The sequence below is a fragment of the Apus apus genome, chromosome 4 (genome assembly GCF_020740795.1).
Source record: "Apus apus isolate bApuApu2 chromosome 4, bApuApu2.pri.cur, whole genome shotgun sequence".
Classification (NCBI taxonomy): Eukaryota; Metazoa; Chordata; class Aves; order Apodiformes; family Apodidae; genus Apus; species Apus apus.
Genome location: NC_067285.1, coordinates 348,363 through 369,630, shown reverse-complemented (window position 1 = coordinate 369,630; position 21,268 = coordinate 348,363). Strand labels below are relative to the sequence as shown.

The 21,268-nt window shown below is 46.7% G+C and overlaps 1 protein-coding gene across 2 annotated transcripts in view; it reads left to right on the top strand.

The window, feature by feature from the left end:
• Positions 1-445: 445 nt before the first annotated feature.
• The window catches only part of INPP5A (inositol polyphosphate-5-phosphatase A), a 193,947-nt gene continuing 173,124 nt past the window's right edge, over positions 446-21,268 (top strand). Inside the window, exon 1 of one of the 2 annotated variants that reach the window (XM_051618458.1) lies at positions 446-658. In XM_051618458.1, coding sequence (XP_051474418.1) covers positions 584-658 — 75 coding nt within the window. In that variant the 5' untranslated portion in view covers positions 446-583. The remainder of the gene's footprint in view (positions 659-21,268) is intronic. The other variant, XM_051618459.1, reaches the window with a different exon arrangement.

Sequence of the window (21,268 nt, the reverse complement as noted above, 5' to 3'; positions counted from 1 at the left end):
GCAGCTCCGGGGCGGGCAGCCGGGGTGCGCCTGGGGGGGTCCCGAGGGGTGCAGCCCCCTGCGCCCCAGCTGCGCGGCGGGTCCCCCCCCCCGCCCCGGGTGGCGTTGCCCTTTTAAGAGCCGCGCGGTGCGGCGCTGACGTCGCGCGCAGAGCCCTCGCCCGGCCCGCCCGCCACAGCCGGGAGCGGCGGTAGGATCGCGGAGCGCGCAGCGCCCGCACCGCCCGGCCCGGCCCGCGCCGCCCCGCACCGCCCGGCCGCGCCGCCCCACCTGCCATGCGCCGCGCGCCGGCGCCAGCCTCCGCCGGCGGGAGCCGTCCCGGCAGCAGCAGCAGCAGCAGCACCGCGGCGGCGGCGGCGGCGGGCGAGCGCTGAGCGTCGCGGCCCCGCAGCAGCCGCAGGGCGGCCGGCCCGCCGCGGCGCGGATGTCCGCGGGCTGCCCGCGCCGGCAGGACTCGCCGCCGGCCGCCCGCCCGCGCTGACGGGGCGGGCCAGGCGCCCCGCTCCCCGCAGCGCCCCGCGCCCGCCCCCGGGCTCCCCGCAGCGCCGCCGGCCGCGCTCCGCGCTTCCGCCCGCCCGCCGCCATGGCGGTGAAGGGGGCCGCGGCCGGCGCCGGGGTGCTCCTGGTGACGGCCAACGTCGGCTCCCTCTTTGACGACGTAAGTACAGCGGCCGGGGAGCGGGGAGGGAGGGAGGGGGGGGCTGCGCGGGCAGCCATCGCCCCCCGGCCGCGGCTGCCGCCCCGTCCCGCCCGCTCCGGCCCCGGCCGGCCTCGGGTGCCGGCGGCGGGTCCCGGCAGCCGGCTCGTCCCCGCGGGCAGCCCGGCGCGGGGAGTGCCCTGTCCCGCCTGTCCGCTGTGACTGTGCGGTGCTGCCGGCGCTGTGGGAGCGTCCCGGGCGGGTCGGGCCCTTCAGCGGCGGCTGGGAGGGTCTGGAGGCTCCGCGGAGGGAACTCGGGGTGCCCCGCTCTCGGCGCCCCTCCCGCGTTCCCCCGCCGGCCCCGCCGAGCCCGTGCCCGCTGTGACCCAGACACACAGCTGCGGCTGCTCCGCGCAGGGCGCTGGGGATGTTCCCGTCGCTGCAACAGTTGGTTCTGCCAGCAGGCAGGAGAAGGTGGCTTTCTTGTACATTTGCGTGAATTAAGGCAGGTATTTCCCAGCATCTGGAGCAGCGGCCGGGCTTCCAAGCCGCCGTGGCTGCGCCCTGGCCGAGGGCTGGTGCTGGTGAAGTTGGGGGCGAAGCTCTCCTGGGTCCGAGCAGCTCCCGATGCCGCTCCCGAGGGGAGCGTTTCTGGGGTTTGCGGTGGGTGAAGCAGCGTCCGTCTGTCAGGGAGCTGGTCCGGGCTCGGCTGCTGCGGCCCCGTGTGCCAGCCCTGTGCGCTCATCCCGAGCGCCGCGGTTTCCTGCGCTGCCCCGGCCTCCGCAGCCGGCTGTGGGTTTAGATCCCCTCGAAGTGCGTGCTTTGATTGACACACGTGTAGTCAAAGGATGCAATTCATGTGCTCACCAAGGTTAGCAAACTTTGACAAATTATCGCTGGAGTTGTTTTTGCACTTCTATGTGTCAGTTCATATTAAATGAACGCTGTAAAAATGGTAGTTTCATCATAACGTTCGTTGTTGCGGCCCTAGGCACGTGCAGTATCTCTTGGTGGTGAGTGAGGCTGCGTGCTGGTCCCTAGGATTCCTGCTGATGCCCTGAGCTGCTCTCCAAGCCCAGCCCTGCTATCTGCCGTGGCAAACGCTGTGGTCCGAAGCGCTCTTCTGCCTCCTCGTTCGGCGGAGAGTGGCAGAAGGGGCCGCTTTGGAGCACTGCCACGTAAGGCATCCTGTGCTGTCAGACTGAACGGTTTCCCGGTAGTTCTAGTTAGTGGCTGGGACTTGCTGGTGTTCCTGGAGAACATGAACTGTGTTTGTTGTTTATCCTCCGGCCTGACTGCGGAGGGGAACGCTTCTGCTCTAGCAAGCGGCTCCCTGGCGATGAAAAACTAGTTTGCTACAGCAACAAACTCGGGGTTGTTTGGATATGTTCCACTGCAGGGTGGGAAATGGAAAGACTGGTCTGAGCTTTCGTGATTACACTTCTGGTTTGTTGCTGTTGGAGTTGGGGCTGGGGAGTGCCCAGTCAGGTTTCTGGAGTAACGCTGGTGCAGCTGAGGTGCAATAAAAATGACATTAGCTTGGTTTGTGGCCTTGGCTTTCGAGTTACACGCTGGTGCTGTCAGAGGCTGTTCCTGAACAGGAAGAGCTTAACAAATGGTCGAGGAAGAAGTTTCTCTGCTGTGACCTGAAGTGATTTCATTTACGAACAGGGACTTGTGCTGCAATAAAATACACCTAAGCTGGGCTGGGAAACCCTTTTTGGTTTCTTTAATCCATGTTTTCAATTTCTGATTTCACATTTCAGTCGGTGATAAGTATTTTAATTGAACATTACATTTTCAGTCAGGTTTTGCGGGGTCTCGGGCAGTGTAACGTGGTGTTTTCACAGCTAAGAGACCACAGGCAGGTGGGTGTTTGGGTTCGAGTGTCCTGTGCTGGCGTGGTCCCGCCTGATCTGTCGGGGTCGGAAGCCCTCAGGAAGTGTTCCTGCACGGGGCCCCCCTCCAGCAGGGCAGCCCCAGGGCTGCTGGGGTAGGAGTCTCAGGACCGGGGTCTCAGGCTGCTGCTCACAGTTGTTACCTTGCTTGGGGGGAGCTCTGCTCCTGTTCCAGACCAGCAGACCCTGGCTGTTGGCTCTGCCGTGAACCTTGGAAGCAGCCTGGTGTTACTGTGCTGCAGCAGCTCCATCTGCACTTTGGATGTGCTTGTACAAGTGCTCTGCTTGGCTGGCACGTCCTTTGTGTGCAGGTGCTCTTTTTTAGTTGCAACCAGTGTTTTACAGAAGAATTAAATGTCATTGGGAGGCAGGCTCATCTGAGTGGGATAGTCTCTTAGAGCCCTGGTATTGCTGACCTGGCTACATTTTGGCAAAGAGGAGGAGGAAATGGCTAATTTTTGCTCCTGGATTGCCAGAAGCAAGTTATAACATACTGGTTTGCTCCTGCCAGCCATCCACATCCACTAATAACCTGTTGCAGTTCTGACCTGGGAGCTCATGAATAAACATGGTAACAGTGAAGGGCTGTGCTGGGTTTATTTCATTCCTTGAGTAGTTTTGCTGCTTCATTAAAAATGTTAATGCAGTATTGGATCTATAAATATTCTTCAAAGTTAAATGAGCACGTGCATCTCATGAATATGAATGTGTATGATTTTTGGTACATTCGTGTTTACGTAAGCATTTAATGTTTGTCTTGCTGTATAAATGTTTCCTGTTTTTTATCACAGTACACTCCTGCTTAACAACAGGAGATGGAGTTGACTGTAGGTCCCTCTTTCTCTTTTTTCCCCTCCTCTGATGTACCTGACTGTGGCAGGGGGGTTGGACTAGGTGGTCTTTGGAGTTGTTCCTTCCCACTCAAACCATGCTGCGGTAAGAGTCTCTTACGTGAGGGAGAGACACTGTTCCTATTTCCTCCCAGTTTTCTTGCTTTCTTTGCTTCCTCTGTCTGCACTGACAAAATTCCACATCTACCTTTCTGTGAGCCTGCAGCTGTAGTGGCCACAAAATCAATCTGCCTGGCACCTCCCTGCTTTCACTGCAGAGGATTTTAATTACTTTAATGTGCTGCCTTTTTTTTTTTCCTGTCTGCAGCTGCTTTTAAACAGCTTAATGCTGTCTGTCCTCAGTTCAGGAGGTCCCTAGAACTCCTGCAGTGGATGCAGGCTGCAGCCTCCTGCCCAGCCTCCATCCCTCCTGCTGGCCATCCAGTCTCTGGGAGACTGTGATGGAGAAGCTTTGTCACTGCCTGTTTCCCTGCCCGAGCCCTGGGGACCAAGGGAGCTTGAGTTGTTGCTGCTGGGTGGAGACAGATGGAGGTCCGTGTGACTCAGTTGTTGTCTCAGAAGTTTGGTTACTGTTTGCTGTGTATTTAGCTGGTGCAGTCACAAATATTGACGGAACACCTCGTAGCTCAGGCTTGAAAACGGTGCTTTTCTGGTTGTCCTCTTGGTCAGTTTCAGTCTTAGGTGACTTTATCAATCCACGTTGGTTAAAACTCTGGGCTTAGATCTTTAGGGTAAGGATTTCCAATGTGCCCAGTAGACTTAGCCCTGCAAGTTCCAGCATTTCTGCTTGGGTTGGAAAAATTGTTTGTTCCAGTTGCCTTTGAAGTTGGAGCATGTGAACCTAAGCTAGGTAGATGCTTCTGAAAATGTTTCCTTCTCTCTTCATACCACTGAATGCACAGAGGTCTTCTCTAATGGGAGTAAACACGGTTCTCAAATTCTCGGGACAAGTTTAGGCCAGAATAGAAATGTAATTATAAATGTAAAAGCTAAACAGAACATGTTAATTTTGTTAGTTGGAAGAAGGGGAGAAAACAGTCTAGGTAACTGCTGTGTGATGCTAGGGTACTGATATTCAGGATCTTTAAGTGTCTAACAGCGTTACTGTCTTACCTGTATATTCTTTGGCTGTACAAAATCCTAGCCTTCACATTCCCCAGTGGCCTTGACCTACTCAGCATTTGGGTGAAAGTCTCTCTTACAGTATACAGAGGGCAAGGGTGGAATTTCTTGTTCCAAGTCCTGTTTGTAGTAGTAGTATTGTAAGTACACTTATCACTTTAATTCCAAGTACAAACTTGGAATATCCTCTACTTCTGTTGTGTTGGAGCGTATCAGTTCAAGTTGAAATGCTTCCCATAGTAATTTTTAAAATCAGCCTGCTCTTTTAATGGGTCATGATCACAGTGTAGATGTCTCCTCCCCCAGATACTTTTGTGGAGTATTTAAAGTGTGTTAGGATGGAAACTGTATTTATTAGGTTTTGATTTCTAAATAAGTGTTAAGACTAGCATGTTGCAGACAAGGCACCCTCTTTCCTTCAAATCATAGCTACTAGATTCAATGGAAGATAACGTTTGGATTCATTGTGATCTTAAATATTATTTCACTGCTGGGAAACACTGACTCCATCCTTACTGTCAGGCTGTGTTGATGTTATCTGGAGTGGAAGAGAAAACTAAACAAAAGTGCCCAGATAAGGCAGTGTTTCTGTGAGATCTCCAGATGCAGAGGAGTGTTCCTGCAGATGCAGGGGCCTGCTGGCACCTCTCTGGGAGGACCCCTAGGGCTTTGTTTGCTGGGATGAGGGGCCCTGGGCGCTGCGGGTGAGCTCCTTGTGCTGTGCTCCTCAAGGCCTGCTTTGCTGGGGCAGGAGCCCCAGGCCAGGGCTGGCTCTGCCGGGCTGCAGCCCTTCCAGTGCCTTCCCGGGGTGAGCCCAGGAGGGCTGGATTCCCAGGGCACTGCCTGGGACATTGCCTTTCTCTGCTGGTGTCAAGTTGTACCCTCATCACTGAGGACTTCCATTTTAGGAATGCATGATCTTGAGCCATCATGTACAAGGCCAACAAAAAACATTTTTCATTGTCTTCTAATATGGGAACCCTAAAAATAAGTAATTTCCTACTTATCTATTTCCGCACTTCTCACTTTCTATTTTCTGGTTACTTTGGTGTCTTCTTTCTCATTTTCATTTTTTGTTGTGAGTGCCACCGCTAATTTTTTAAACATTGTTGCCTTCTTCTGTTTGTTTTGCTTTCTAGGAAAAAATCTCAAGTAAGTGTTATTCTTACAGTTCCTGCTGTACTCATCCTTATGCTGTGTTGCAGGAGACTTTCTTGTTTGACTCAATTCTAACCCCCCTTTGCAGGAGGTGAAATTTTGAGGTAGATCAGAAGTTGGTGCTACCTACAACTTCTTGAGCTGTGTGAAATGATGATGGGGAGGGGAAAACTGTTTTGTTACCCTCTACAGTGCTTGTGAGTTTGAAAAAAAAAAAATAAAAATCAAGGTATATGTATTTTGAGGATGAAATAATTGGTGGCACATTAATAGCGGGATACAGCTGTTGGCCCATATGTGCAGCTGTGCAAGCAGTGGCCCAGTGTGATGGTGTCTGGCTGCTGAAATAGCGCTTGCTTCACCTGTGGTTCCCAATCTGCTATGAGAAGGTGTTTTGCTTTGAAACTCCTTCACTGCCTTTTGTTTTCTTTTGCTTCTGCAACTGGGGATGAGCTCAGTCCCCAAGTGTGGACAGCTGGGGTGGCTTGGGTGGAGCAAAGGGGCTGCACCAGCAGGAACACCTGGGATGTCTGCCTTACTAAAGTGCTTTTTCCAGGTATACAGGAATAACTTGCAACTGCTGGTACTTGTGCTTTGAAAAACCTGCAGGGTCGCTGGGGAGGGAGTTGTACCATTTGGTAGCTCTTGCTTCGTTTACCTTTCGGCAGGTGATCAGGTCACACATACAGCCAGAGCGATGTGCTCCTGAGGCTCTGACAAGATCTGGCTTGAATCCCTCACAGCCTGCTTGAAAAGATCTCCATACTCCTGCTGATTTACAGCTTCCCAAGGCATCCAGCTCTCAGCCTAGGGCTGCACAGAGCAACCCAGCAGAGCTGCCAGTGGGGCTGTTGATGGCGGGTGCAGCACCGTGTCCGGCTCTGTGCGGCGGTCCTGGGCACATCCCCCCCGTGGCTGCACCAGCCCTGCTCCTGCCAGCCCCTTGCTGCCTACCATGCTGACAGCTGGGAGTGAGCTGTGGGGCACATTCTCCTTCTAAGGACAGGTCAGAATCAAGCCCCGAAGCAGTGACCCCTTGTGCAGCCACATTCATCTAACGTTGAAAGCTCTTTTCTGTCTTGCTGAGGAAGGTTGGAGCAGTAATAGTACAGGCAACACAGAGGGTGTTTTTTTTTTCCTCCAAGATGGGTTGTATGCTTAAAAAAACCCCACTTTTTTTCTCTAAAAATAACATTTTTCGCAGATATATTTAGAATTCTCAGAGCACAACAGTTTTAATTAGGTGCTTGTACAGTGTTCAGCCTGCCTTAAGCAGGAAACTCAGAAGATTATCTTGTTAGACCATCTTCCCTCTCCTTTTGATTAGGTGTTATCATTAACAGCAAGAGCACAAGTTTACATGAGGAAGTAAAAGTGGCAAACTACATCATATAATTAGTTTTCTGCTAATGTGATTTTATAGCAGGGGTTGTAGAGTTAGCACTTTGTAACTTGCTGGGTTTCCACAACGTGCCAGTGTTATCAGTGTGATGGTTTAAGGGGATTTAATTCCCAGAATATTTGAATCTGAAATTATCACTGGGAGTAGGACACCATGGGAAGAATGCTTAACATGTGAACCTGCTTGTTAGCTTCTACTGGTACTGTCATGAGGATCAAATCTTAAAGGTTTTGCTGTTGTTTCAAAGTTCTCACCATAAATTTTCTTACCACAGAATTAAGGGAGATGCACATAGAATCCCAGTCAAGCCCTCAGATTTGATGATTGTTCTAAAAGGCTGATCTGTTTGCTCACTTTTTTGCTTTCCCTTTTCTGTTGTTAATTTCATTGTACTGTTTATCTTCCACCCCCTGCAAATGTATTTCCTCTTTTTATCTCAGATGCTTTCTTTCCCCTTCTTGTACTGTACGTACTTCCTCCCCTGAAAGGTCTCCCCTTATTCCTCATGTGTCCTTCGAAGTGAGAAGGTAGCCTTTCCCCTCAGCTTTGCCTGTGCCCCTGAAGCCATCAAGGTGTGTGTGGTTACCCTGAACATGTTGCTTGTGGCCCCTGCCAGCTGGAGCTGTGGGGCTGCAGCAGGGAATGCACGTGGATGAGTGCCAGGTAACAGGCCTGTTGATGGCAGAGCCAGGACAATGCATCTCCAGAGGAGTCATTCCCTGGGTGTTACTGTTCCTCCTGGGGCTTCATCTTGGGCTTTCAAAGGCCCTTCTTTGTGCTGCCTTTAATGCAGCAAACAACTTTCCTTCTGTCGAAGAGGGGACTCCATGAGCCTAAACCCAGAGATTCTTCTCTACCAGGGTGGAGCAACACACCATGTTGCATCTGTGGGAGTAGAGGGAATAAATGAACTACCTTGGAAGATAGACTGGCTGTGTGTGCCCGGGGAGTTGTCTCCTTTCAGGCTCCAGCAGGGGAGACCAGCTGCTTTGGTCATGGCTTTACCTTGCCCCTACCCCTAAACTCTTAACTGGATTTAAAAAAAAAAAAAAAGGGGTGGGGGGGGAAGGCCAGTAGGCCTGACTGAAAGCCAGTTATGTGCTTTTAGTATGTGGAAGTTACCAAAGAAAGTCAACATTAGCCTAGTTTAACCATCTTTTTTCACTCTCTTAGTGGAGAACAGGAGGTGGTCTATGAAAAACAAAACTTTCTGCCCTTGGCTGCTTCAGTGGCCTGTCACAGAGTCATTTACCATCCTTTTGCATCTTTATATGGCAAGGAGTCTTCCCCTGATTAAAGTTCTGGAGAAATACACTATTTCATATGGTGGAGAAGGACAGATTAATCATCAGACTGGGGAAGAGCAAGAATTGAAAGTGAAGTGTTTCTTTTACTGACTTCTTTTCAATGGTGTATAATAGTCATTCAGTGTGCTCTTTTAACACTTTTAGTTATTCGTACATGATTTTGTAATGTAATGGTACTATTTGATCACTTTCATTTCTAATACATTGTTGGAAAAAGATATTTCAATTAAAGCATTTCCTGACAGTAAACAGCAATGATCATTGCTTTCATATGATACTTGGAAGTCAGGTAAAATTATTTTCATAAACATCTTCAAGTTGCTAAGCACTTGTGTTGCTGAGACCTCAGCCATCCTACAGGAAACCTGCTTGTAAAGAGTTTTAAAAAAAGACTCTGGAATTCTCTTCTGTTTTCCAAGCCTTTCAGCAGCTCCAGGGATGCTAGTAGCATGGTATGCAGAGGACACCCGTGGCTGTTCAGCCTTCAGAGCCAGGATGGAAATGTGTTCACTTGCAGGGGTTTGCTGGTGCGCACCAGGGACCCCTGCACTGCTCTTTTCAGGGGTGTAGGAGTGAGGTTGTTTGGGTGCTTTCCTTTGCAACATGAAATACGTGGTGTTAAATGAAGCACGCATTAGGAACCAATGGAGCAACCTGGAGAAAAATAACTGCTTGGGGGAAAAGGTGTTTTTCAGTAATTATCAGGAGGAATGGTTGGGTGGTCAGAGTGCTGGTCCTGTGACAGCCAGGGTTCAATTTGTGTTCAGCCAGAAGGTCCTGTGTGACCTGGGTAAGCAGCACTGACCCACAGGCACCTGCCCTGGAGCTGCCACCGCTGTGCTGTGTTGGGCTGTGGGCATGGCATCCCAGCTCTCCCTGAAAACAGGCATGATGGTTCTGCATGGCTGTTAGAAGGATGCTGTGAAGGTTTAGCATTTGAAGATGGCCAGGTGGGCAGCTGTGGTGGCACAGCAGCAGGTGTGAGCTGCTCCTCCCTGGAGCAGGCTGTGCCAGGTTTCCTTGCCCGAGGGCCACGGGCTGAGCGGTGAGCTCTGTGGGGCAGCGTGGGCCCTGCTGAGACCCAGGGTGGTGGCTCATTCTCCCCTTCAGTTTGAGGAAGGCAGAGAAGCACCACGTTCTGACTGCAGCACAGCTTGTACAGGCACGCACCCCGTGTTGTTACTGGAGAAGTTCCTGGCCAGACAGAGGCTGAGTTCATGGGAGCTGCATGAGCCTCCTGCGTAGGAAGAGGTTCCTTCGGCTTATGCAAGCTCCCGTGAGTGGCAAAGCTAGCTGTACAGGCTTTTTCTTCTAGAGCCTATCTACTTACAGAAGTAAGTAAAAGTAGGGGAAGGTGCTCTGTCTGTCCTGTTCAGGCTCGGAAGGAGTGTTTTACAGGATGTCAAGTCGCGTCACCTTTTTCTAGAAAGTTGAGATGTTCTTGAAAGGCTTTGCTAGCCCAGGGGAGCAGCCGGTCACGGGCATCGAGCACCACGGCACACACACTGTCCGAAACTCTTTGATTGTACTGTGCATGAGTAGAGCTGCCTCTGCTTGCTGTCTTTTTGTTTTCTAGTTTCCACTGCATTCTTGAAAATATACTTTTTATTTTTTATTATTGCCTTTGAATGTATCACACGCCACTGCAGGGTGATGGTGGGTCCTGCGGAGCAGCTGTCAACACTGCAGCACTGAGCAGCAGGCAGGCCTGGGGAGCAGGATGCAGTTCTGAATTCTTTCCTTGCGGCCTTTTGAGTAATCTCTGACGTTTTTTGCTTTCCTGGTGTGGCAAACTCTAATTTTAGAGGCTTTACCAATCCTGGTGGGAAAAGCAAAATCAGTTTTCCCATAGGAACATCTCAGAAATGTCTGCTGGGCTCCCTTTGGCAGTGTTTATGTATGTGTCAACCAAACATGAAAAGAAATTGAGGGACTTCTGTACTTCAGTACCGTCAGCCAGCGTTGGCTACATTTTAATTACTTCAGAATTCTTGTTTATTTAGGGACAGAATTGCAGCTTTTTCGTAGGACTGACTGGGCAGTGAAGCCCTTTATAAGTGATGTTTGCCACTCAGCTGTCATTGGATCCATTACTACAGCAGATTTGCACAAAGAAGGTTCCTTTAGACAAAAGCACTGACTGTTTGTGTCCCTGATCTCACCATTCAAAATGTTTTTTAAAAACAGCTGTTCAAAGTGAAAGTGTTGGTCTAGAATTCCTGTCACAGTCTTCACTGGAGGAAGAAATGGAGTAACTTCTTTAAAATTTATTTTTAACTTCACATGTCGTCAGGCACATGAAGGAGTCAAGAGCTGGGTGGAATGATAGGACCAACCCACTCACTTCAGAGAACTGGATGTGACCCAAAAATATTCCACTAAAGCAAGTTTGTTTTTATGAACTGGCAATGTTAATGAAACATGTCCTGGGCTGGAAGGACAGACTTATCCAGGCTTGGCTGCTTGCAGAACAGGGAAGCCAGTTCTCATCTGTCTTGTGGGACAGCAATTTTTAGCAAAAAGGGAGCAAAGCCTTCTCCCTTCAGCTGTCCTTACTGAGTATTAACATATTTGTGACTTATGACCACTGTGCACCTTTTGCTTCTCTCAACAAACAAAGATCTTTAATACAATTTAGGAAAAACTAGGAAAGGAACTGATGCCATGTGGATCTACTTGTTCTTACAGGCTCCCAATGCCATTACAGTCTTGCTGGAGTGAGTCTGTGAAAAACACCTGGTATGCCAGGACTGGCTGTCTAAGCCAGGTGAAGGGATGTAGCCTTGACTAAGTAAGGGAAAATCTGGTGCAAGACTTGCTTGTGTTGCTTAAAAGAATGCGCTTTTGCTAAACTTACCTTTTTTTCATGAATGTGAGTATTCAGTGTTGGATAATGAAACTCGGTACTAGGCAGGTAAAAGGTTGCTTTATGTTGTGTTCAGAGCAATGTAAGAGAGGTACATAAGGCAGCACCTTTCTGCTGCAAGGGTGGCTGAGCACTGGCAGAGGTTGCTCCAGAGAGGTGGTGGAGTCTCCACCCTTGGAGGTATTGAAAAGCTGTCTGGACACGGTCTGGGCGACCTTGCTCTAGCAGGGGATGGACCAGGGGTCCTCCAGAGGTCCCTTCCAACCACAAACAGCCTGTGACTCCTGAGCCAGACAAGACACATCTTTATTTCCTGTGGTTTTGGCTGCTGATTTCATTGCCTGTTGCTTTCCAGAAGATGATTGTCTACTTCTCAGCTCTTCTTTTTGTGGCAAATCCTCGTTGCATTTTTATCCTCTTTTCTGTTATGGACTTAGACTATTTCCAAATGTGTTGCAGAGGGACTTTGGTCCAGGAGCCAGAACATATGCATTTGAAAAGAAAGACTGTCCAGCTTTCCTGAAAACTTGAGGAAAAACATGCATGTTGTCTGTCAGCCTATACAGTTTCTCCTCACAAGCTTGATTAGTGTGTGGAAACTGGAATCTTTGAGTCAGGCTGTCAGCTCTGATGGCTGTTTGTTTGCTTGCTTTTCTGTTGACATTTCATTAGCACATAGTTACACTCTTTCTGGTGACTGGAAGGGTGGTAGAAGCACAGGAGCCAGAAGGCAGTTATCGGTGACAGAGATGGCAAGAGCAGTGACCTGCAGGGCTCCTGGGGCTGGTGAGGATCTTGCCCCAGGAGCCAAGTGGCAGGGAAGGTGCGCGGTGGGGACAGCAGGACGGCTGCCTTGCTGATGTGCTTCTGGTTTATCTCCAGCTGTGTTTGCAATGTGCTGTCTTGCGGTCACTGTTTGTTACTTGAGGCGTGGTTGGTCCACAGACCTGGGCTGAGAACTCGGCAGGGATGATGCCAGCACAAAAGCAAAGCAAAATGCTTTCCCCTTCTGTTGAAGGGGAGTGCTTGGCCCCAGGGCCGGCGCAGGGCCCTGCCGGTGGGGGACCCTGCTGTGCCACACACCGTAACCACCGCAACGCTGCTGTTTCCTGAAGAGCTGCTGGGTTTGAGGTTCAGCGACGAGGACTGACTGAGGGGATGGCCAGTGTCCCTGCTGAGAACCACAGCCCTTTTGCTGGGGCTAACACGGATACAGGAATCTTAAGGAGTAACCTAGATAAGAGACTCTTGTTTGCCAAAACAAAACCCAACGCAACCAACCCCCGATCACTAACCACCCCAGGCAGTTAAAAGGTAATGTTACACAGCCTCGTGTGCAGAAGGAATATTGCAAATGTTTTTTGTTCCAAATCTGGGAATATGGAGAATTTCCTTTAGCGTTGGTGAAAAGCTAACTTTGTTGAAGAGACTGTAAATGCTTGGATCACTTAACTGTGCTCCTTAGAGCTTTTGTTGGACATCTGGAAATATGTTAGATAGCACTTAAACTATGTTTGCTTGAAATACACGGTTACTGACATTTCCTTGCATGATACCATCCTGGAGGGAAACTCCTCTAGCTGCTCTGGATGTTCAAAAGGTTCAGTGGTATTTTAATTAGTTGAAGAATATGAAGATGTTACCCAGGGATCTCAGCAGAAGAGATGTTCTCACTTTGTCTTCACAGCAATTCTTCCAAAACCTCTTAGTTAAATCCATGAACTTAAAAGCTTTAAGAAAATGGAAATAACTGATTGGTCTCATTAAATAAGTTTACAAAGAAGGGGGAAAGCTTCTGAAGCTTTTTTAATGTGTGAGTTTCCAGTAATGTTTCTGGAATGTGACATTCATACAGACAGCTTACTAGACAATTCTGTGTTCAGTTTCAGTTTGCCTGCTTTTCCTTGCCAAAAATGGGTGGTTTTTCGCTTAGTGTTATATTTTAAGGTAAAGAATGGGAAGTTATGGTGTCAGTGCTAAGAGACTGGAGGTGTTCTGTGGACTTCCTGATTTTCAGTACAATGTATTTCCTTCATTCTTAGGCCCAACCTGATGTGTATAAGTACAATCTTGTGTTTTGTAAAATAACTGTGGAGTTGTGCAAGTACTTTACAGCAATAAGCAAATAATAATGTGAAAACACAATAGGTAGATTCATCAAAACCAAATTTGAAATTGGAGGATTTGCTTTAGTTGACTTCTCCATCTCTCTCTAAACATTAGCTGTGACTTACCTCTCTAGCCAAGTATGTGCTTTTTCCGAATAATTCAAGAAACCGTGAGTTCTAATGTTCTTTAATTCATTTTGGCAGTAGAGATTATCAGATCTCTGAGTAGAGATGGAAGGAACTATATTCCTCCCAAAGCGCTTGGCTCAGTGTCTAAGGTAGAACACAGTTCTGAGTGCTAGGACTCATGAATGAGAGGTCTTCTCACAGGTCAATGTGCTCTGGAGTCATCTGCCTTTTTGTAGAACTGTGGCCCTTGCCCATTCCTGGAAGGTTTGTACCCTGCTTCAGTTCTCTCAAAGATGCAAGGCAAGCTGAGTGGATATTGGTGAAAAGTATATGTATACTTTTTAGTGTGGTGTTCTTTGGCTGAGTTTTGAGAGTCTGAGACATCTCTCTGATCACTGAACCAAGTCAACTACAGGCAAATTTGCCTTTTGAAAAGTGTTTAATAAAGTGGGCTATAGAAAGTCAAGAAAAAAATACACATCTTGTATTTTAAGATGGCTGGTACAGCTGTAGAAACACTGCTCAGTTAAATATTAAATGTTTATTTCAGTTCAGAAAACTCTGAATTGCAGCTTTGTTTGGTTGCTGTTCCTGTTGGTGTGAATGGTGTTATGACTAGCAGTGGACACATGCTGCAGTGGTCTGAAAGGTGTGCAGAAGTTGTCCTAGAGCCAGTGCAGCTCCCTTCATTTACACCCTATTTTTGTCTTGTATTGCCTTTTGCTAAGGCATTGCACTCTCAGCTCTGCATATGTGCTCTGGCTGCACCAAGGGCCTGGCTGCCAGACATTCATGTTTTCCCTGTTGTCTTGACCATGTACCTCAGTGAAACAGGGTGATGGGAATTTGTCTTCAAGAGTGTAGAAATGTGGCTTGGTTGTTAGCGTGTGGGATTTTTTGGTTTGTTTTGTATTTTGGTGGTGGTGGTTTGAATGTTGGGGGTGGTTTTGTTGTTGGGTTGTGGTTTCTTAAATATTTTAAAAGCGACTGACTCCTGACAACTTAAAGAAAATGTGATGTGAGCAAGTAGCGATAAATACTGCCAAGGTGAACTTTTACTTCACGTGTGTTACCAGAGAGATGGTAAAGCTCTTCATTCCTTGTTATCCTCAGATGGATTTTACAGGGTAGCCTAGACTTTGTGACAGTGTGTTTCCTTGGAGCAGTGCTGTCCCTTCTGTCTTGCACCTTCTCCTCCGTTTATTGTTGCCTGTGGTCAAAAGGTGGATAAAATGAAAATTATCTTGTTTGAAGCTGCACTGCATAAATATTTCTGAAGTATGCTGAAGTATGCTGTAAGATCTACTAGTTTTTTAGAAATCTAAAATGAGAGTAGCAACTGAGCTGAGCTAAGCACAGCATTTGTGATTATTTCAGCTCATGGCACCCATAGAGCCCAGTGACAAGTACAGTTTCCAGTGCAAACACATTGTAAATGATAGTGTCTACTGGGAAGATGTGGTCTCAGTGTGAGAAAACTGTGTGAATTTTAGGACAGCTTTACAGTACCTGATGCAGAGCCTGCAGTACAGCAAGCATTGTACCTTGTGGAAAAATGCAAAGCAATTGCCAACAGATACGGTGTTAACAAAGCTCATTTAATTTTCCTGTGCACCAGACAAGTGAGTAATTGCTGAATGCTTAGTGAGCAGAGCTGGAGGGATCTGGTGCTTGGTGTACATGTTTAGTATTTACAGAGCCTGTTCTACAGTTTTGCCCTTTTTTCTAATATGCTGAGGCTTGTTTAAGTGAGGTAACCGAGGATGTGAGTGCGATGGTGCAGCAGGCAGCTGCGCCCAGGAGGTGTGCACGGCGTGGCTCTCCCGTGCTGAGGGTCCCTCTGCTTGGTCTGGGGGGGAAGCCTGGCCTGTGGCTGCGTTTGGCTGTCACAGGGATAGCAAGAGCCAGTCCTTAAGAAGCCTGTATTCCTTGTTGGTCTGTGGACATGGCCACTCTGGGTGTTTCTGGTTTGTGGCACCGAATGTTGTAATGTCTGTAAAGCAGTTCAGCAGCCCAGTAGGCATACTGATAACAATTGAAATGCACAGTTGTCTGAAATGGCCTCCATCTAGGCTGCCTTGTTTCAGAGAGATTTACTTGTCTCTGATAAATTGCTGGGCATGAAACCAAGGCAGGGGGCAAAAAGTTGTCTGCTTTCCTTTAGCAGTGCACTTCAGACTCTCACTGACTTTATCGCTGCATTTTGTTGTGAACATTGACAGCATTATAGTTCTAGTTAGCACATTTCCACTTTTTAAAGCCTGTTTCTGTTCTACCTTGTTTTGTTTAATGGAGTCATTTTTTAAAACAAGTCTGCCATCTTCATTTGGCAAGGCTGCCTTATGTCCCTAGCCCAGAAGCACTGCTTGCCAGCTGGGAACTGGTTTTTCTTTATTTCTTTTCTCTCTCCCCAGCCCCAAGTTACTGTTATTTTTTTTTTTTTAAACTCAGACTAGACATTCCCACCAATTATGGAGAAGTGACCTCATTTCTGACAACCCCCATGGGACACACCTGATGAAGCCCGAGGGCCCCGCGGCGGCAGGACCGGTCGGATGTGCCTGTCAGGGAGCCTTGGAGAGAACATGGAAATGGAAATGCACGAGTCTCTGGATTTGTACCAAGGAACTGCTAATTTTGCTAGTTCAACAACATTTACGACTAGTGTCTCTGGGCATAGGCCTTTTTTCAACTTACGAAACAGAATGGGTGGTTATTAAGACATGATTTGAAACTCTGCTTGTTTTTAAACCCGGCAAATAGCTGAAGAGTGCAAATCCCGAATGTGATCGCTGTCGGCTGTCTTCCTTCAGAATGATTTTATTAGTTGGTATGTTGTAGCAGCATGTTTTATACTAAGGTCAGGCTTTCCTCTCAGTGAGGAAGATAAACTCCGTCACATCCTTCTATTTAGTAAACAAAAGGCTTAGAGTGCACTTAGTTTCTCAGTTTGTGTATTTTCATTGTGTTTTGAACCTAGTCTTCCATGTTTTAAAACTACTGAAGCTTGTAATTTTTCACATGGCTTTATGGGAAGGTTGGGAGAGAGGGAGCTGTGTGTTTCCCCTGCCCTGAGGAGGTGTCCTGTCTGCATCATTTAGTGAGTTGTCACTTCATATCACAAACTGTGCCTGTGTACAAGTGAAGACTGGAAGATGAAGATGGCAGGACTTTTTTTGTAACTTAAACTTGACCGATTAGCATGAGGCCATTATATCCAACACCAATTTGTCAAATAATTTTAATTTGTTTTGAGGAGAGATTTTATAGACTAAGTTGTTTATCTATGTGAGTAACTTCAGTGAATCCTCAAGACTTTCAGAGTGAGTAAAACAACCAGGATTTCCCACAAACATTGCAAATAATGCACCCAAAATAGCTGTTTTCAAAGAGGAAGCTCAGAATTGGGTTGGAGAATAAGAAGGTATGTATTATTCAGGAAGGAAATAGGAAGCATTAGAGTGAAGTTGTATGTGAATTCTTTCACCCCTTTGTATAAGGGTAGTCCACAAAAGTGGTGTTTTCCTATATCTGCAAATATTTAGTACATTAGATGGATTGAGATTTTAAACAAAGTGAAGTTCTTGGTGAAATTTTGTCTTAAGTTTCCATATGGAAACTATGGCAAACATAATCACGCAGACGTGCACAATATTAATAAATATGCTTAGCAATTCCTTTAGGGCTTTGAGGGGACCCCTGTGTGTTGGCCATTAATGTGCTTTTTTCAGACTCGCTGAAGTAGGACTTTGTCTTCTCAGTGTACTGAACACTTAAAGTGGGGTGTGAAAACAGTCAGTGTGTCAGGGGTTGCAAGAGACTTGCAGTGTGTTTTTAAAACTCTGCCATTCCTTTCCCACACTCCTTGTCAGCCTCTCTCATGACACATGGCATTCAGATACAATTTATGGTGTTGCTACAAATAACGTGGATTTCCTGTTGATCTTCAGGCAAAGATGATATGACCACACTTAACAGCTACCTGCAAGTGTTAGTGGATTAAAAAAACATATTTCCTGAACCATCTTCTTGGACTGCTTTTCAAAAACTGATACACCAAGTTTTACACTGATAGTGCGATATTTTAATTGTATTTTGCTTGTCCTCATAGAGTGTTGCACCTGGCTTTACATAGATTGAGTGCAGTGTATCTTCAGGTCATGGTTTTAATAATAACAAAAATACGGGAACAAGCTGGCTTGTTTCACAGTCATTACTCTGCATGGTTTTTGTGGGCATTATAATTATTATATCATTTTGTTTGGCAGGAAACTGATTAAGCCAAATACTCTTTCTTCATCTCACCCATTTGGAAGTAACTTGATGCCTGCTGCTTATTCTCTTCCAGCCTTCCTCCCCAGTTATTTTCTGCTCTGTGTATCTCTACAAATACAGATTAAGGCTGTGCTTTCTAAGTTGATTCTTTCCTTTTTTCTTGGAACTACATATGGTCAAAGCAGGACAGTTGAGCCCTGTGGGATATCTAGGGCTCTTCTCCAGGTTTATCCTAAGATGCAGATTTCCATGATAGTAAATACCAGTGATTGCAGAGGAGTTAAGAGCAGAATTATTCCCGAGATCCTGGGCAGGTAATTTGATTGCTGGTTCCAAACACATGGCCATGAGGAAAGTGCTCCCTTCTTGCTGTTGAAGGAGAGAGCAGATTTGATTTTGTCCTACAAGGCACTCACAGTGCTACTGATACAACAGCTTTTCAGATGCCTTGCCAACATGTTTTATTCACAGGTTTTGGGGTTAAGCCACTTTCAGATGTGCCAGCAGATAGACTTTGGAAAGCTCTTCAGTGTTTTTCCCCTTTCCCTGCAGCAAAGCATGTGAATTGCTTTATATGATCATCTTCATTCTTATCTCACCTAATTAATTCCCAGCCATTGCAAGAGCCCTCGGCAGTGATGATACTTCCAGCTCTCCTAGCATCTGTTTTCTCTCAACAATCTAATCTGGTGAGAATTGAAATACTTAATTTATTAATTCTACATCCAATATATGGGAATGTGAGTGAAATTTATCAGTCTAGCTGTAATCTCATGGTTTCTTTTTAACTTTCTGAAGGCTATCACAGAAGTCTTGTATGTACTGAGATAAATGAGAAATGCTTAAAAAAAAAGATTGACTGCCTGTTTAAATTACTGAAGGATAAAAGTCTAACGAAGACAGCTGCTGGACTTTGAGAAGCTGCAGAAATCCAGAAGCCTGTTAAACTTCACATGGCATCATACTCAAACTTATCACACATGATACCAAATAACAGATTAATTTGAAAATTGCCATTAAGTATGGATTTTAATGAGTGGTTCTTGATGTTCAGTTGAAGACAACCTTGGCTTTTACCTTTAATCAGAAGTGATACTGGTGCTGTAGGCAGCATGGGAAACATTTGAAAACTTAGCAGAGAATTAATACTTTAAAAATGTGCCATGTATGCACAGATTAACTATTCTTCCATGCAGAATGGACATATTTCAGTGAACATCAAGCAGGTGTGACCTAGCTTTAAAATGTCAATGTTTTCCACCCTTGTATTTAGTATTTGCTACCATTGACTTTGTAAATGCAGGAAGAAAACCACTTATTTTTCCTATGCTTAGAACATCCATTCACATTGTCTATAGACCTATTGGGAATTCATCACATGATGGTTGATTGTGTATTTTTTTTTCCTTTTTTCCTCTGGATGAGGAAATACATACTAAGCTTTTTATGCTGGAAGAAATAATTAAAATTATTGCCACTGTTATCAGTTACCTCCTTAAAACTTGGCTGGTTAAAAGTTTCTTGAAATCAAGGAGTCTCTTAAAACCAGGTGCAGTAAACGGAGGTAATACTCTCCCTTCTCTGAAATGAAGAGCTCAGGTGGGGGATGGATGTGTCTGACCTGGCCTTGCAAGGGAGTGCAGAAGGATCTGGCTCAGCAGATCCAGTCCTAAGCTGCCTGAGGGTCATGGACTGGGGCAGAGGGGCTTTGTGTTCATTTGCTTTTTATACCAACCGTGTACTTCGGAAACCTGATGGTTCGTTATTTCATAACCACTGTTACCTACTTCTCATGTGGTGTTTTCAGATCTCTTGCTGATAGCTGGAATATCAAGCTTTCTGTTAGGTTTCCCTAGGGAATGTATTAATCTTGTATGATTTTTTGTGTATGTTTTGTATGCAGTTAATTTTTAATCTTTTCTCTCTGTTTCTCTAGGGATCTTTTTATTGTAGATGTTCTCATTTTTACACTATTATCCTTTCTCTTAGTACTTTTCCTGCTGCTCACACATCAATAGAGCAATAGGGCTGTAATTTTCAAACCCTCATGCTAAAATAGGGCAAATCTTGCAGAAAGACACCAATGGCATTTTCTCTTGAACTTTAAAAAATTCAAAATGGGTCAGCTCAGTGTCCCAGGGAACACAGCCTGCTGAATTTGTTCTGAATCTGTTGGTGCTTCCTGGGGGCTGTGTACCTGCAGTATCACTGGCTTTGAAGAAGTTCTTTTTTTAACTGTAAGATAGGCAATCAAATGGACTCTGAATAGTTGACTGGTCTATTAGGACTCATTTTTCATACTTCAGCAGCCCCCCCAGGTGATGGGCACCAGTCCCAGGTGATGGTCACCAGTCCCTTGTACTGCAGCTCCAGTGGTGGCACTGGCTCGGTCAGCCTGGCCACAGCCATAGTCTTCTCTTGGGCAGAAGGTTGTCCTTGGGCCCCTCTGTCCTGACATGGTCGTGTAGCCCAACTGCCCTCTCAGTGGTGCCTGTGTGATACCATCTCTGTGGTAACCGCAGCTCTTCCTGAGATGGAAAGGTAATTTTTAGAAAGTAAAGTATTTTTAGCTTCCTTGGCTGAGCTGCAGTAGCTGGGAAGGTGGAGAGGCCAAAACAGTGTCACCAAAAACTTTCCAAGAGTTACCTGCCCTCAATTTTAGTACTCTGGTCTCCAAAACTTACCTGTATTTCCCATCTATCCCCTGCATCATCAGGAACACTTTCTGTCCATGTTCGCAGGACACTGGAACTCCTGGGATGTTGAGTCCCAGCAGCACTGCAGGGGGGGTGGGAGTGTGTGTGAAATGAGGTCTGGGACACAGCTGAGGATCTTGGTTCTGGTAAATCCCTGACAGTGCCAGTGGAGGTTGGGGTGCTCCTTCTTGTTTAATCTCTCAGCTGTGTGTGTTCTGACTGTCTTAGTGGCCATCCTGCTGTAAATTTGATGTTCTTGAGCTTGGCTAGTGCCTAGAGAAGAGAATTCCAAACATGGAATGCTTGTTTTGTGTTTGGGGAATGGTGACCTGCCTTTTTGTGAATGGTCATGTGAAATGCAGAGCTAGTGCTGCCAAGTTTGTGTGCTGTAAAGCCAGGGGTATGTTATTTTCCATATTTGTTGTGGCTTGTGTTTTATTTGATTATGCATTGTGTTTTCTGGGGACCAATGTAATATCGGAGTACTTATATTACTTAGTATTTTGTGCAGCTCTTCAGAGTGTTTCCATGGTTTAGAAAGACCAAGCAGTTATTTTCCTGTTTTCCCTGTGGAATTCTTTCAGATACCCATGTATGTGGATTCATGTGCTGTTGGAAAATACCCTTGTTCCTGCTCTCCTGATGTTGCCACTCAACTCATGTGCAGCCTGACAAACTCTGCTTGGGAATGGCAAATGGCTGAGAAACAGTTCAGAGTCTGGCTGTTAATGCCTGTTCTAGCTTAGCCTGGGGTGCTAATAAGTTCTACGTTAAGTTCTTGGTGTCTTTGTGGAAAATAATGTGTATTGGATAATGGAG